The sequence below is a fragment of the Triturus cristatus genome, chromosome 9, assembly GCF_964204655.1.
Source record: "Triturus cristatus chromosome 9, aTriCri1.1, whole genome shotgun sequence".
Classification (NCBI taxonomy): domain Eukaryota; kingdom Metazoa; phylum Chordata; class Amphibia; order Caudata; family Salamandridae; genus Triturus; species Triturus cristatus.
Window position 1 is genome coordinate 239,960,178 of NC_140592.1, and position 14,661 is coordinate 239,974,838.

The following is a 14,661-nucleotide window of genomic DNA, read 5'->3' on the forward strand; positions in this document are numbered from 1 at the left end:
CGCTAATTCCCGGGGGGTGTGTGCAACCGGCCGGGCCTCAGGGGGTAGGGGCTTTGATCTACTGTAATCCCTTTGATGTGGGGTGTTTCCCTTACAGTAGGGGCAATAAACTGCATCCGCAGGGCTAGGTGATGGCCTGGGACTAGTTCAGACAATGGGGCGCAGAGGAAGGGGTTTATCAAAGGAGAGGCATGACCATGTATGGGTTGTCGGTCGGAAGTGGTTCCGTAGCAGGGTCGCGCAGAAGGAGAGGGTTTATGGCCTGTATGAGAGAGCGGGGGTGGCCGGCGCGCGGGGGATGCTCGCAGCGCCGGGGGAAAGCGCTGGCGATCGAGAGTGAGCGGGGAGAGAGAGTGGGGTGCCTAAAATGGCGACCGTACATTTGCTATGCGTGGCGCTGGGGAGAGGCAAGATGGCGCAGATAATGTTCAGTATGCAAGCTAAATTTCCACACTGTTTATTACCATTGTTAGGTGTTGGAAGGGGCCATGAGGAGAAGTTAAGTGGTTCATGATGCCTCTCCTGTTACATTAGCAATAAATAGCATATTGTGTTTTGCACATCGGCATATGTGGTTTATGCCTTGATATTTTTTATTTGTTTGAAAGAAAGATATTTATATAAATCCAGTCTGCAAGAGGTTAATTAAAACCGTGCAGTAAGGCAACATCACATTTAAGAGGCTGTCTCCATTTGGAGGATTGTTTCCATGTGTTAAGTAACTGTAATATGCAATCTGTAAGTCAATAAATAATGTTTTTCTCAAGTTCGCTGTGATCTTTAACTGAAACTTCACTTTTGCACTGTAGTGAATGCTTTAATATGTGCATATTAGTACAATGGCTCTGAGTAGCATGTCATTGGACCTCATTTATTTTCACCACCATGGCATAAACAAAGATATTCCATTTGATGCGATGTCCACTAATCAGTGAAGCCTTCCTGATAGTGGAGATTTGCTCCCTTAACCGAGGAGCTCGGATAGTTAAATCTAGAGTTGTACTGGGTACACTGTTCTCCGTCAAAGTACCTTTGAGAAATGTGGGGACAGCCTTCCTAACACACACATACCCTACTCTGCAGAATTTCTTTGGTAGAAATGATGTCTATGGATGACTCAGCCAAGATCCTGCTACCTAACGACAGCAAGTATGATCTTCCTTTCCTCAGTTCTCGATCGGCTGCCTAGGCTTGTATTTTCTACAGCAACTCCCCATGTAACAATGATAACTTGTGGACTGTCACAACCAACACTGAACATCATCCTGCAGAGTTCTCACTCCACCCACCTCCTTTGCAACCCCTTTCCCCTCCATACCCTTGGAAAGTTCTGGCAGTAGAGCGAGACCAGACCAGCATGCTATAGCTAAGTGCAAACTAAGATATAGTCCTTACCAAAGAGAGCTTGGAAAGGTTGACATGGTAGAGCTAGGGAAGGGTATGAGACGACATTAAGTGGTTGGTCTTTCATTCAGAGTTTTCTAAACGTGCATATGGTTCTAACATATGTAAAAATACCCATTTGATATTATTTTAGTTTTCATTCTCAGCACAGATGCTCCCAGACCAACGTTTTTCATGTCTTTGCCTATTCCTCCTTTTTTGCCCAGAACACCTGCCCGCATTTGTCCATCCCTTTGCCTACCTCCCAAGCGTTTTGCGAGTCAAGCCAAATTCAATCAATCAATCAGGAAAATTTATAGAGCGCGCTACTCACCCGCGAGGGTCTCAAGGCGCTGGGAGGGGGGTGCCGCTACTGCTCGAAAAGCCAGGTCTTGAGGTGCTTCCTGAAGGAGAGATGGTCCTGGGTCAGTCGTAGGGGGGTGGGGAGGGAGTTCCACGTCTTGGCCGCCAGGTAGGAGAAAGATCTTCCTCCGGTGGTGGTTCTGCGAATCCGTGGGACGGTGGCGAGGGTGAGGCTTGCAGAGCGGAGCTGGCGGGTAGGTGTGTAGAAAGTGAGGCTGGTATTGAGGTATTCGGGGCCCATGTCGTGGAGAGCCTTGTGTGCGTGGGCGATGAGTCTGAAGGTGATTCTCTTGCTGACAGGGAGCCAGTGCAGGTCTCTCAGGTGTGCAGAGATGTGGCTGTGTCGGGGAATGTCCAGGATGAGTCGTGCATTGTGCCATACAAGGCATTTGTTCAGCCATGCTTAGTTTTTCTTTGCCATCTGGCGGTGCTCACTTTACAAATAGAACTATAAACGGCAGAATGCACAGTGCAATTTACAACTGTATGAGGCACTCTGATCTTACATGCAGTGACTTGTACCGTCAGGAATGCAAAGTGAACCCCCTTCTGTACAACAGAGGCTGCCCTCACCTGCTAATTTGTCCCATTCAGTGCATGATGGGACGTCACAGTGATGTCACTTTCTTTATGCATTCCAGTACTTGTAAACATGCATGCTTTTTGGGTAAACCATAACTATAAGTACCAGAGTGCAAAGGGTAGTGGAGGGATGGATGACATAATAGGTCCTGCCTCTCTTTTTGTCTTTCCTTCTCTATGGCATCTTCAGAGCTTCAACAACACATTTTGATGACTATGCTGGGTCTCAAAGGACTTTCCTGATGGTTCAAATCTTTACATTCACCCCCTTACAAGTAGCACCATAGGAAATCCTCCAGGCTTCCATAGAGGTTATTGTACCTTTTCTACCATGCTCAGAATTAGAGTACTCTGTTAAAGTCATTACAACATCATAAGTCTTTTATAATTCAAGATGATGAAGAGGGGTTAAGCTAGTTTTACAGCATTTTGTTATCAATAAGGTAAGAATGTCATCTCTTTATTCCGTTTATTAATTTACAGAAATAATGAAAGAAGGATTAGAAATCAGCAATTAAAATGTGTTCCATAAAGAAATTCAATAAGCTAACTAGGGGACCTGTTCTAGATAAGAACCCATAAAGAGTTCTGTTGGAAAAGAGCGATGAATGAAAATAGAACTTCTCATCAAGAGTAATTCTTGGAAAACTCAGCCGAGTTTCCCAGAATTGTAGCAGCAACTGTTTTAGAATAGCGATCTGTGCAGTAGCATTGACCACAAATTAATAACGGAATCACCACAAAATATCTAGAAGGAAATCAACTCTCCATGAAGAAGGGTCTTGGGCAGAGGAAAAATCCAGCGGCAAGACTACCGGATGGGAAAAGGGAAGTAGAGGTGTGGCGTCTAACAAGCTTGGAGCACTCGTTATTATAACCTTTCAATACTTGTATCGATCCCTTGAAGACGCCTTAACTCAATATCCAATCAGAACAGCTCGTAAGGTAGTGTTGTCAGTCACACGATGCTGCATCTTCCGATTTCCACAGTCTGCACTATCGTCATCTGGTTTGTTACAGTTTTTAACAGAGTTGTTACACGAGGAAAGGTTCCCATGAGAACCATCTTACTTAAGCTACAGACGCATTATGAGTTTCAATGCAGAAACAAAAGCTAGTCAGCAAATGTGAAAATGTAGATCAAGTGAATATTGAAGCAACATTTATAAGTCTACATCACCGTTTGTTCTTACAGGTTCAATAAGTCTATTATTCTTAGTGAAAATTATCTAACATGGGGTGAGCAGAAACTGAACATAATATTAAAGTCAGCACATTTCTAGGATGACAACAATGTTAAGCCGTTGCACAGTGTATTTTACTATGAGCAAACTTCGAAAAGAATGCTTAGGGCGTAGTCGCTACACAGGCTAAAGTATAGTTGCTTGGTGCAACATTTTTGAAAACATGCAATTATAAAAGAAGCATTTCTAATAATATTTTTCGTGTCTACAGCTGTCACTTCTACAATATATTTCAGTTTAAACTATTTGTAAAGGTAATCACATAATTTGTAAGTCACTTCTAAACGTGCATTTCATTTATTTTAAATGTTCTAAATTGCATTTCTAATGTGCTAATATATGTCTAATTCTAAATATGTAGTCCTCTCTCACCTATAATGCTTTGGTTTCTATGTAGTCAGCACTCAAAAGTTCCTGCAAAGCCCTCCATTCTGACTCGCACCGTGCATTTCTACAGCAGTCGGAATACTTTACAGAACTGCCACAATGCACCTCTACCCTGATTTGTAGTGCTATTTGTAATCACAGTACTTACTAATATCTTTACTTGCATTGTGCGCTAGTATATCTGTACTGACACATTTACAGAACTGTCACAAAACTCTTCAGTTCTGACTTACTGTGTGTCAGAATTTCAATACAGACTTTGTATTCTTAAGAATTACTCAGGCACCCCGCATTCTAGTGGGCTGTGAAGTAAGCCCCTCTTTCTGGTAAGATACTGAGCTATGATAATTTGTCTGCTGCAGACATTCCTCCTAACAGAGGCAAGCAAATAAAATAGAAATCAAAGAAACCAGACTTGGAGGGAAAAATGAAACACTTTTTAAAGAAAACAAAAATTGAGGGAACACTGGCACGCGTTCTGTGTGGATATAAAACACCCACCTGGAGAGGGGAGCTGATGTGATATACAAAGTTGTATTCCAGTGTAAAATGGCTCTTTGAAACTTTTCTGCATGGTAGGCATGTTGTATAACGCAACCACAAATCCTTGAAACATATAATATACCTCAGTGCTTCTGACGGTCCTACTCTGGACCCAGGTCAGACTACCCTATTCAGTGAAAACAGCATTGAGTTGAGGACCATCTGAAAAGGAATGCTGCAGCAATTAGTTTCTGGAAGACTTGAGCCTTCTCTGGGCGATGGGACAGTGGTCTGTATCCATACCGGTCTACATAGCTACTTCATGAAGAGAGGAACATGTGCTGTGCAGGTCATGGTTAAGCCCTGTCCAACACTTTATATTTTCTAGTTTTTTAAAGGTTTGTCAGCTCCACGGGACACATTCACGACTCATGTTCTCCTTTGCTGCTTTCAAAAGAGGATCTGCAAACCATACCTGCTTTCAGTGTGGTTTGGTTCTCTGCCAGGGTGTATTTTGTGTCCTCTTTTATTTCGGATCTGGTGCCAGTCCTGGGGCACTTCCTCTTTGCATCTTGTTTCCTTTGTTCAGCCGCCAATTACTTTTCTAAATGTTGTGATTGAGTGCTCTTGGAACTACATTTCAGTACGTATATCTAGTAGTTACTTTCAAATATGCAGAGGGGCACAGAGTTTTCCTTAGGAGCCTGCATCCGGCACTGTTAAAAGCCCGGATTGCCAGATATCAAGGCTGCCTAATCTTGATTCTACATTATACCTCATTCTTCTACCACCCTACAATTTCCATAACTTTAGCTCAGTCTTGGAGGCAATTTTTCATCACTGCTTACTCCCTTTGTCACTGTTTCCTCACCTTTCTCTTCCTCCTTATTTTGCCCTCTATTATCCTGAGTCAATGTCTGATGATGAAAAATCAGACCTAATCCCCGAAAATGAGTTACGATGGCCAGCAATTGCAGCCGCTTGCACGTATTAAGCACAGGGTATACCAGATGCAGGATATTAATACATAATTTTATTATATTCTCACATACAATATGTAGTCCCTTTTTATCTTTTCCCTGAGGGGTTGTGACAACTTGCACCACGTGTGATCGTGTTTAGTACAGGCGCACTGCATCTAATGCAACTAACCGATTTGTTGAATGAGGTTTTGCAACAGTGCACTCGTCCATGACTATGGTTATGTCCATCTGTGGTACTCCTACTAGTAGACGTGTGACAGTCGTCAATGTAATACTTGACCTCACAATGCCGCTTATGTTTATAAATATGCTTCACTCTGAGAACTAAAGTATACAAAAAAATGGTGGATGTAATGTTTGAATTAATCTCAAGCCACTGGTAATCACTCGGGCAGCATTCCAATCAATCGTTATTTTGCACACTGTATCACCCCAGTTTGGACCCAACTATATGCAAATCAGTCTTGACCCTGCTCCGATGGGAACAGTCCAACCCCAAATACCAAGCCAGGTCCTCTCTGAACTGGAACACAAGCAACTGAGGACCGGTTTCACCCCAGTTATGGACTCCTCAAACGTATCTGAAAAATAATCTAGGCTGTTTCTTTCTGCCCGAATTGTAAAAAAATTGCACTTTCTCGGTCCAGTTCTCCCTTTAAAGACGGCAAACTAGTAAAACTTTTGGTGAGAATGCTCCGCGATTTCAGATATCTCCTTGCATTTCGACTTTCGCCTGCCATTCCATTTCTTTGGCCCTTCAAGCCCTTGGCAGTCGGGGATAAATGGGATACGGACAGGGATGCTGGATATGTGTCATTCTCCTACCTCTGGGTCATGCACTGTTCTCAGCCTTGGTGTTCTGGCATCTCAGATCTTCCATTCAGCAAGGTGGCGTACGTCTCATGAGCTCAGTGGTCCGTCTTGCTTTGCACATTCTCTGCCCACTCCTAAGTCCCATATTCTTACGGCAGAACCTTCGCAGAAAGACCCAGGCCTTATGCTGATGTTGCAGTGGATGCTCAGGGTGGAATGGTTGAGGTAAGTATGAAGGATATATCTCTTAAGGTTTTTTAAGCAAGAATGGTGCTGGCCAGATGGATCAGTTTGAGGGAGGGATTTCAGGTTGAGATCATGGCAAAGGTGGCCATTTCTGCTGTACCTTTCACTTCTGTTGGATTGGCAGATGACTTGTCGAGCTGGGAATGATTAGGTTTAAGGGAAATTATGTAATTGATCGATATTGGTCTTGTTGGTTTGCATCCGGATGTTCTTTTTCTCTTTAGATTGTGAGCTGTTGTTTTTATTTTATATCACAGGTCTGGAGTCGTTTAAGCTTTACCACCACTAGAGGACAGGTGTTGACCAGAAGGGGTATCATACAATTAAGAATTCCGCAAGGGTTGGAGTACTACTAAGGGGTGAACCTGCGCTGCGGGTGGGAGTTTATGCAACGATGGTCATTTATTGGTGTGCTTTAGAAGAAGGAAATATAGTCGGGTTCAAGGAACTATAGAGCAGGAGAAGAAAAAGCAGATTGGAGAGAACAGAGTTAGTTTGAGGAATTACACTACTTTGCTTTTGGATGTGACTAGGTGGTTTATGGGTTTGCGGTTCCTGGGAGGTTTTGGGGTGGTGGGGGTGTTGGGTGTTAAATAAATTTGATGTATTAGTTGGACCCGGCATACGGTTTATGAAAATGGTTAACCTTATTAATATAGCCTATTTCACTTTAAAATATCTAGGTTGCTGTATTTGTGCCGTCATGCTCGATGATTAGGGCTGTGTGTCAGTCATAGGCTAACAGTTTCACTTGCAGGTTTTCCTGTATGTAAGGGACTCGCTTAGCACACACAGCACTTGGTCTCCGCACCTCAGTCCTGTGTCTTTCTCGTTGCCGGTTCTTGAGTTTCCTAAGCTGTTCTCTGATTTCCTCCTGCTGTCCACCTTGATTTTTAGTAGCGTGATGGTGTCATTTTATGAATTTCGCATAACAAGCGTAATACAGAATTGACAAAATTATGCTCGATTAAGCCGGAGGAAAATAAATTATGCCTGGGCCTATAAATGAGTCTATAAAATAAACGTAAACATATATTTTCTCTTATTTCCTTGAACTTTGGTATTATTCCTATAGACACCAATATGAATCAAAAGTCTTCGGACTGTGTGATGCAGTTTGTAACGATAATATTTACTTGCTCTTCATACATCGGTTTTGCCATGTCTACATGCTGCCAATTGCATTCTTTTATATTACTCCATGATGCTCACATTTCTGACGTCGAAATGGTGGAAGGCTGACATGGCCTTGCCAGGATTCAGAGTTGCGACCTTCAGTTTATATTAGATGTCAACATTGAACATTCAGTTTGTTCAGCCGTCTAGGTGGCTGAAAGGAGGGGGGAAAATGTATTAATTCCATTTTTAATGCTTTCTGATTGTTTATATAAAAAATAAGCTTTTATCTACGATTTCTCTCCAAAGCAATAAACAAGAGTGTGTTGCAGCTAAATGTGTTAATGCCCTTCACTACAAATTAGTTTGATGTAATCTATAAAATTATACTTGGTAGACTTAACTGGTTTAATTACTACACAAGCATGCCAAAACGGAGTACAACTGCACTGTAGTAAGCCCCCGTCCCACCTCTGTTCTGTTTGTATATTTTCTTAGTTTGTTCAGCATTTATGATAAAAAAAAAATCTAGACAGAGATGACTTGTGTGCCCTCGCTGCGCAACAGTCAGCAGATAATTACCTAGTGGTAAGTTAGAAATGACTGGCCAGTAGGTACATCCACTGAAGGGTGAGTTTTAAGGTGGGCCGTAATAGAGGGCGAAAATCCTTGGATGTGCGCCTTGGTTGATTTCTCAGCATCTTTCCTATCAAGGGCAGGGGGGTTGGCGTTAAGCACCTCTTTCTAGTTTGTCATCTACCGTACAGGATACGGGTCTGAAGTGCTACTAAGGAGGCTGAAAAGTAGCTTTAGGAGGAACATTCTTGTACCGTGGTCCTGGAAGTGCCACTGTCGCCAGCTCCCGAGTGAGGAGCAAGCCCTGATCAAGAGGTACCAATAGCTCCACATTTTATCCACAAATTGTTGACAAAGAACCTTGGTTTGAAAATAATTCACTGCCATCCAATGGACTAAATGATATATTGAATTCTTGTTGTTTCCTTTTATATATGACGTTTATGTTGGTAGTAATTTTTTCTTATCGTTTCTTTTTCTAGGTTGAAATGCTAGAACGCAAATATGGAGGCCGTCTCATAACTAGACATGCAGCGCGTACCATACAAACAGCATTCCGACAGTATCAGATGAACAAAAACTTTGAGCGGCTTCGAAGTTCTATGTCTGAAAATCGCATGTCCAGACGCATTGTGCTGTCCAATATGAGAATGCAGTTTTCTTTTGAAGGACCTGAGAAAGTCCATAGTTCCTACTTTGAAGGGAAGCAGGTGTCGCTTTCCAATGATGGATCAAAACTTGGATCCATTGGTCCGCCAGAATGTGGCGATCATGGGGAACCAACAGCCATGAAATCTCCTGCAGCCTCCACTGATTTTGCGGATGCTATAACTGAGCTTGAGGATGCCTTTTCCAGGCAGGTGAAATCTCTTGCTGAATCAATTGATGATGCACTAAACTGTAGGAGCCTGCACGCAGATGAAGGACAAGTGCAGGACCATGGGAGAAGCCTTGAAATGGAGCGTGAAAGTCATCGTCCGGTTAAGCCACCACACAGTGTTGATCACAGGAAACTTGATGAGATGACTGCATCCTACAGTGACGTCACATTGTATATCGACGAGGAAGAGCTCTCACCGCCGCTTCCGCTTTCCCAATCAGTAGATAGACCATCCAGCACAGAGTCCGACTTGAGGCTGCGATCAGTGAACTCTTCTCAGGAGTATTGGTCTATGACGCACAAGGACGATAAATTAGACACTGACACAAGCTGTAGGAGTACCCCTTCTTTAGAGTGTCAAGAGCAGAGACTCAGAATTGATCACTTGCCATTGCTAACAATAGAACCTCCTAGTGACAGCTCAGTGGACTTGAGTGATAGGTCGGAACGAGGATCCTTAAAAAGACAAAATGCCTATGAAAGGGGATTACCTAGTCAACATGGGAGTCCTAAACATATTTCACATGGTATTCCGACAAAGATGATCCCCCGGGAAGAGGAGCTACCGAGGCATCGGCCGAGGCCCATTGACAGTCACTTGGTCATTAATGGAACTGCAAACAGACAAAGTAAGTCTGAGTCGGATTACTCTGACGGAGACAATGACAGTATCAATAGCACTTCGAATTCCAATGATACAATAAACTGCAGCTCCGAGTCTTCGTCCAGAGACAGTTTACGAGAGCAAACCCTGAGTAAGCAAACATATCACAAAGAGACTCGGAACAGCTGGGACTCTCCGGCATTCAGTAACGACATCATCAGGAAGCGGCACTATAGGATTGGTCTGAACCTTTTCAACAAGTAAGTCCAACCCATTCCATTCCCCACTGTTACAACTAAGGGCTGTCAGCGTATGAAATCCTATTAGCAGGAGTTTACAGTTGGTCATTGCTTAGTCTCTACTGTGACTCTGACCTCAGCCAGAAGTTAACATTTAAGTAGGGTGGATGAAGCGTATACTGGTCCCACTGGCTGTCATCGTTTGAAACTATGGCCAATTGGTGTAGGAATGTATATTGCAAGATACTTTTCTACCTTAACATTTGCATTTTTCATTAATGGACTTTAAAGTAAAAGCAAAATGTCTTGGAGTCCACCATCTCTGTGACACGTACCTCTGTGACATGTATGACAGCAGTAAGGAATCCATCTGACTCTTTATTTTACTCCACACTAAGTTGAACACATTTTTTTCTGTTATAATTATCTAAATTCAGTGTTCATACTCCAAACGTTACTAAATGGTCAGTGATATGGATGTCTGATTTTGGTCTCCGAGTCCGGATCCATGCCAGATTTTCAGGATATCCACTGGGACAAAGGTGTATGTAATTAACCTAATTTTATGTCACTTGCAAAATGCTGGGTTTTTCTGAAAACACTACATGAATCTTGCCATAGTGGGCATGCAATGAGAACCTGATGTATGTTATCACCAAATGTATCATTCAAAATAGATTTCACTGGAATTCCCTAACAATTCTTTGAAACAAAATAGGAGTTTGACAGAAACTTTGCCGGATGCCTCAAGGTTCAGGTGCATTTTTTTAAGGCAGTGAAAGTTGGGTCAGTGGTTTACCTCATGACTCTTAAGTTAATTTTCACTGGGTTGCAAAAGCGTGTCTACAAGCACTGAAAATATCTTTGTAGTATATGACATACCACTTGACAGAATAATCTACTTCCAGCTGTGTCTTTTATTGTGTCCTTCCCTTCCTTTCTGTTACTTTTCCATCTATTGTTATTGTTTCTTCCTTGCTCCTTTCCTAAGCATCTCCCTTGAAAACTTCTCCTCTGCACTCTTTCCAGATCCCATATATTTGTTACTATTTTAGAACGTTAGAAGAAGGAGATCAAAGTTCTGACATCTCCTTGCATAGCACAGCAGGGAGCATGTCTGCTTTTAAACCCGTATACAGCAAGCTATTTTTTTTAGCTATTCGATCAAAAGGCTCAGCTCCTGCTGTCTTCAGCCCTACTGCTCTTTATATAGAGGCCTATTAGTAGAACCACATAGGTACCAGTTTAGCTGATAAATTTGTACTTCAGAATAGGTTTAAGTAGTTGATAAACTATGGGTAAACCACCGAACTTCCACTTGTTAGACTAAGCCATAGAAGGATTCCTACTTATGTCGTACCAAATCAAGTTGTTTAATTCTAGTCTGAAAAAATCAGACTAAAATACTTCATGAAAACCTGCCAATTTTAGTCAAAAATATGATCTATACAAAGTATTCAATGATCACAAAAAAATAAATAGAGCAGAGTTAAAAATATATATGCACAAAATTCCTAAAAAAAAGAAAGAAATTTCAGTGTAATGAAAGGTGGATTTGAAGAGCACTGCTTGTCACCCGTGAGGGTATCGAGGCGCTGAGTAGGTGAGTGTAGGCATATGGTGAGACTAGGCCTGAGTACAGGCAGTATCGATTGTCCAGCAAGGAGACTATTTGAAAAGCCAGGTCTACAACTTCTTGCGGATTTCAATAAGTGAGGAAAAGGGGCTAATTGGGGGAGGTTGTTCTGCTATTTAGCAGCTTGGTAGGAGAATGATCGACCTCCCGTTCTGCTTCTGTGGGTGCGGGGTGTGTGAGTGAGACTGATACTGCGCGAAGTTGTCTGGTTGGTTGGTGGAAGCGAAGCCAGTGATTGAGGTATGCGGGTCCCTTGTTTTGTAGTGACTTGATTGCGTGTGTGAGAAGTTTGAACTGGCAGCGCTGCTGAATGGGGAGCCAGTGGAGCTCTCTGAGGAGCTCTGTGGTGTGGGTTTGGCGTGGGAGGTCGAGGACGAGTCTGATGGGGGGGGTATTGGATGGTTTGAAGTCTGTGAAAAAGATGTGTTGGAGTGCAGGCTTAGAGTGCGTTGCCATAGTCCAATCTACTTGTGATTAGAGCCTGTGTGATGATATGCGCCTGGTGTGCAGTGGAAACCACATGAAGACTTTACATATCATTTGGAGAATGGAAACATAAGGAGGTAACTGAGTTGACCTGGGGCTTCATGGTGAGGATGGTGTTCAGGAAAAGCCTAGGTTCCTAGCTTGGTCAATTTGGGTGGGTGTGAGTCCAAGTTCAGCCGGCCACCAGGTGGAGTCTCAAGGAAAACTCTTATTCCTGAGGATCAGCACTTCAGTTTAATCTTGGGGCAATTTTCTTTCATCCAAACGGCCAAGCTGGTCATGCATTTTTTGAAGTTTGTCTTGGTGGTGACTGTCATTTGGGAGTGAAAAATGAGCTGGGTGTCTTAAGCATAGGAGATGATGTTGATTCTGTGGGAGCTGATGCTGTTAGCCAGAGGAATCATGTACATGTTGAAAAGGTGGGGCTGAATGATGATCCCTGTGGGACTCTGCAGATGAGGTCTTTGGGTTCTGATGTGAACGGCGCAAGCCTGACTGTGTCCTTCCGGAGTGGAAGGAGGCTTTCCCTTTGAGAGCTGATCCTTGTATTCCCACTGTGTGTGTAGTCTGACTATGAATATGTGGTGGAGACAGTGTAGAAGGTGGCAGAGAGGTCAAGGAGAATGAGGGCAGCGGTCTGTCCACGGTTGAAGATGGTGCCTATGTCGTCCGTGGCAGCGATGAGGGTACTGTGCTTGTTTCGAAATCCTGATTGCGAGCCATCCAGGAATCTGTGGCGTCCTAGGTGGTCAGTGAGTTGTCTGTTGATGGTCTTCTCGATGACTTGCTGAGTATTTTGGGGTCTGCTGAGGATTTTTTGAGGGCTGTGTATTTCCAGCTATCTAGAAAGGTGGCGGTCTTGAGGGTGGTGTTGATGACGGAAGTGAGTGCAGCGCTAATTTTGGCTGTATCCAGGTTGTGGATATGGTGGGGAGCAGGGGTCTTTGGCCGCCAGTGAGTGGACTGTCTTCATTATTCCTGCAGTGTCCTCGATGGATAGAGGGTTCCATTCTGTCATTTGGTAGTCTTTGGTTGATGAGGTTAGCAGGCTGGGAAGGTCGATGTAGGGGAAGTGGGTGGCTGGGGTTTGATGTTGCTGTAGATCTTGGTGATTGCTTTCATGGAAGAAGACAGGGACGTTGTTGCTGAGTTTTTGTGTAGGGTTGAAGGTGTTGGTTGCGGCTGTTGGGTTGGTAAATTCCTTGACGATGAAGTAAAGTTCCCTGCAGTTAATGGAGCTAGATTTGATTTTCAAAGTCCGGGCCTTTTTCTTGGTCTCTTTCACTTGATGGTGATAGTGTCTAAGTACAGCCTTTGTAGGTGCTTCTTGTTGTGGTTCTTCATGTAGTTCTCCGTTTCCTTCGAGTTGTTTGCGACCTCTTTTGATTTCTGTGAGGTCCGCATTGTACCACCTGGCTTGTTTGTTGGATCTTTTGGTTTTGGTGTTTTTCAGGGGTATTGGCGCCGGTGGTGATCCAGTTGTAGAAGTTGTTTGTGCCATTGGTGAGATTGATGGTGGGATCTATGTAGTTTAGTTGCAGGCTGTTGTAGGCTATTGAGCCATTCTGTGTCTGTAATTTTCTTCCAGCAGCGGCTTGGGATGTTCCTAGACTCCATAGGGGTGGTTGTGGCCCTGTTATATTGAAGTGGATGATGGAGTGCTCTGTCCATGTGAGTGGAATGATGTGGCAGTCCTTAACCTTGCCGCTGGAGGAGAAGGTGGGTTCCAGGGTGTGTCCAGCGATGTAGGTAGGGCCTTGTATAAGCTGGGTGAGTTTGATGTTCTGTAGACTTTCGAGTAAGTCTCTGGAGTTGGAGTCTGTGGGGTTTTTGAAATGAAGGTTGAGATTGTCTAGGAGTATCAAGTCTTTGGTGCCCGTTGTGAGGTGTACAGTGAGGAGGTTGCTGAAGTGGGTGTGAGACCCTGGAGGCCAGTTGGCGAGGACGCCTTTGATAGTGGTTTTACTCTCTTTCTGAAGCTTGAAGTGAATGTGTTCCAAAAAAGTGGCTTATGGGTCAGTGCAAGAGGCACATTTGAAGGTGTCTCTGTGGATGATAGCGAGTCCTTATCCAGGTTTATGGGATCAGTCCGGGTGCAGGATTTTGTAAGAAGTAGGGATGGCTGCGGGGATGTCCAGTGCCAATGTGGGGTTGAGCCAGGTTTCGGTGAGGAAGAGGAGAGCATTGGAGTTGGAGGTTCCAAATCTCAGTGGAGTGCTTGTTGAGTGAGCTTGTGTTGAGAAGCATGCATGCGAGTGAATGTTGTGTGGGGTGGGTGAGTGAGTGGTGCTGTGTGAGTGCAGGTCTTGAGTTCTGACTTGGTGAGGAGTGCGGTGTGTGGGCAGTGGGACCAGGTGTGTGGAAGCATGTGAAGGAGGCTTTTGGACCAGGGTTCCTAGTGCTGGGCATGGTGCAGGCGCGGACGGGCAGAGATGAGCTTGCCTCTGGTGTGCCAACGGTGCATAGGCCTCTATCAAGTAAGGCCTTGGAAAGTGGGTGGAGCGCTGGGGCAGTGAGCGGACTCCGCAAGAGCAGGAAAGCTTGGGGAGTGCAGCATGGCGGGAAAACGCAATCAGCACAGCATGTCGGGCATGGGGGTCAAAAACTGACAGGAGAGACCAAGATTCAAAATGAAGCAGT

General features: G+C 44.0%; 1 protein-coding gene across 24 annotated transcripts in view; it reads left to right on the forward strand.

The window, feature by feature from the left end:
- Window positions 1-14,661, forward strand: part of IQSEC1 (IQ motif and Sec7 domain ArfGEF 1) — a 787,671-nt gene that overhangs the window by 659,454 nt on the left and 113,556 nt on the right. For all 24 annotated transcript variants that reach the window (XM_085624821.1, XM_085624830.1, XM_085624822.1 and 21 more), the window contains one exon: window positions 8,659-9,920. In XM_085624821.1, coding sequence (XP_085480947.1) covers window positions 8,659-9,920 — 1,262 coding nt within the window. The remainder of the gene's footprint in view (window positions 1-8,658; window positions 9,921-14,661) is intronic.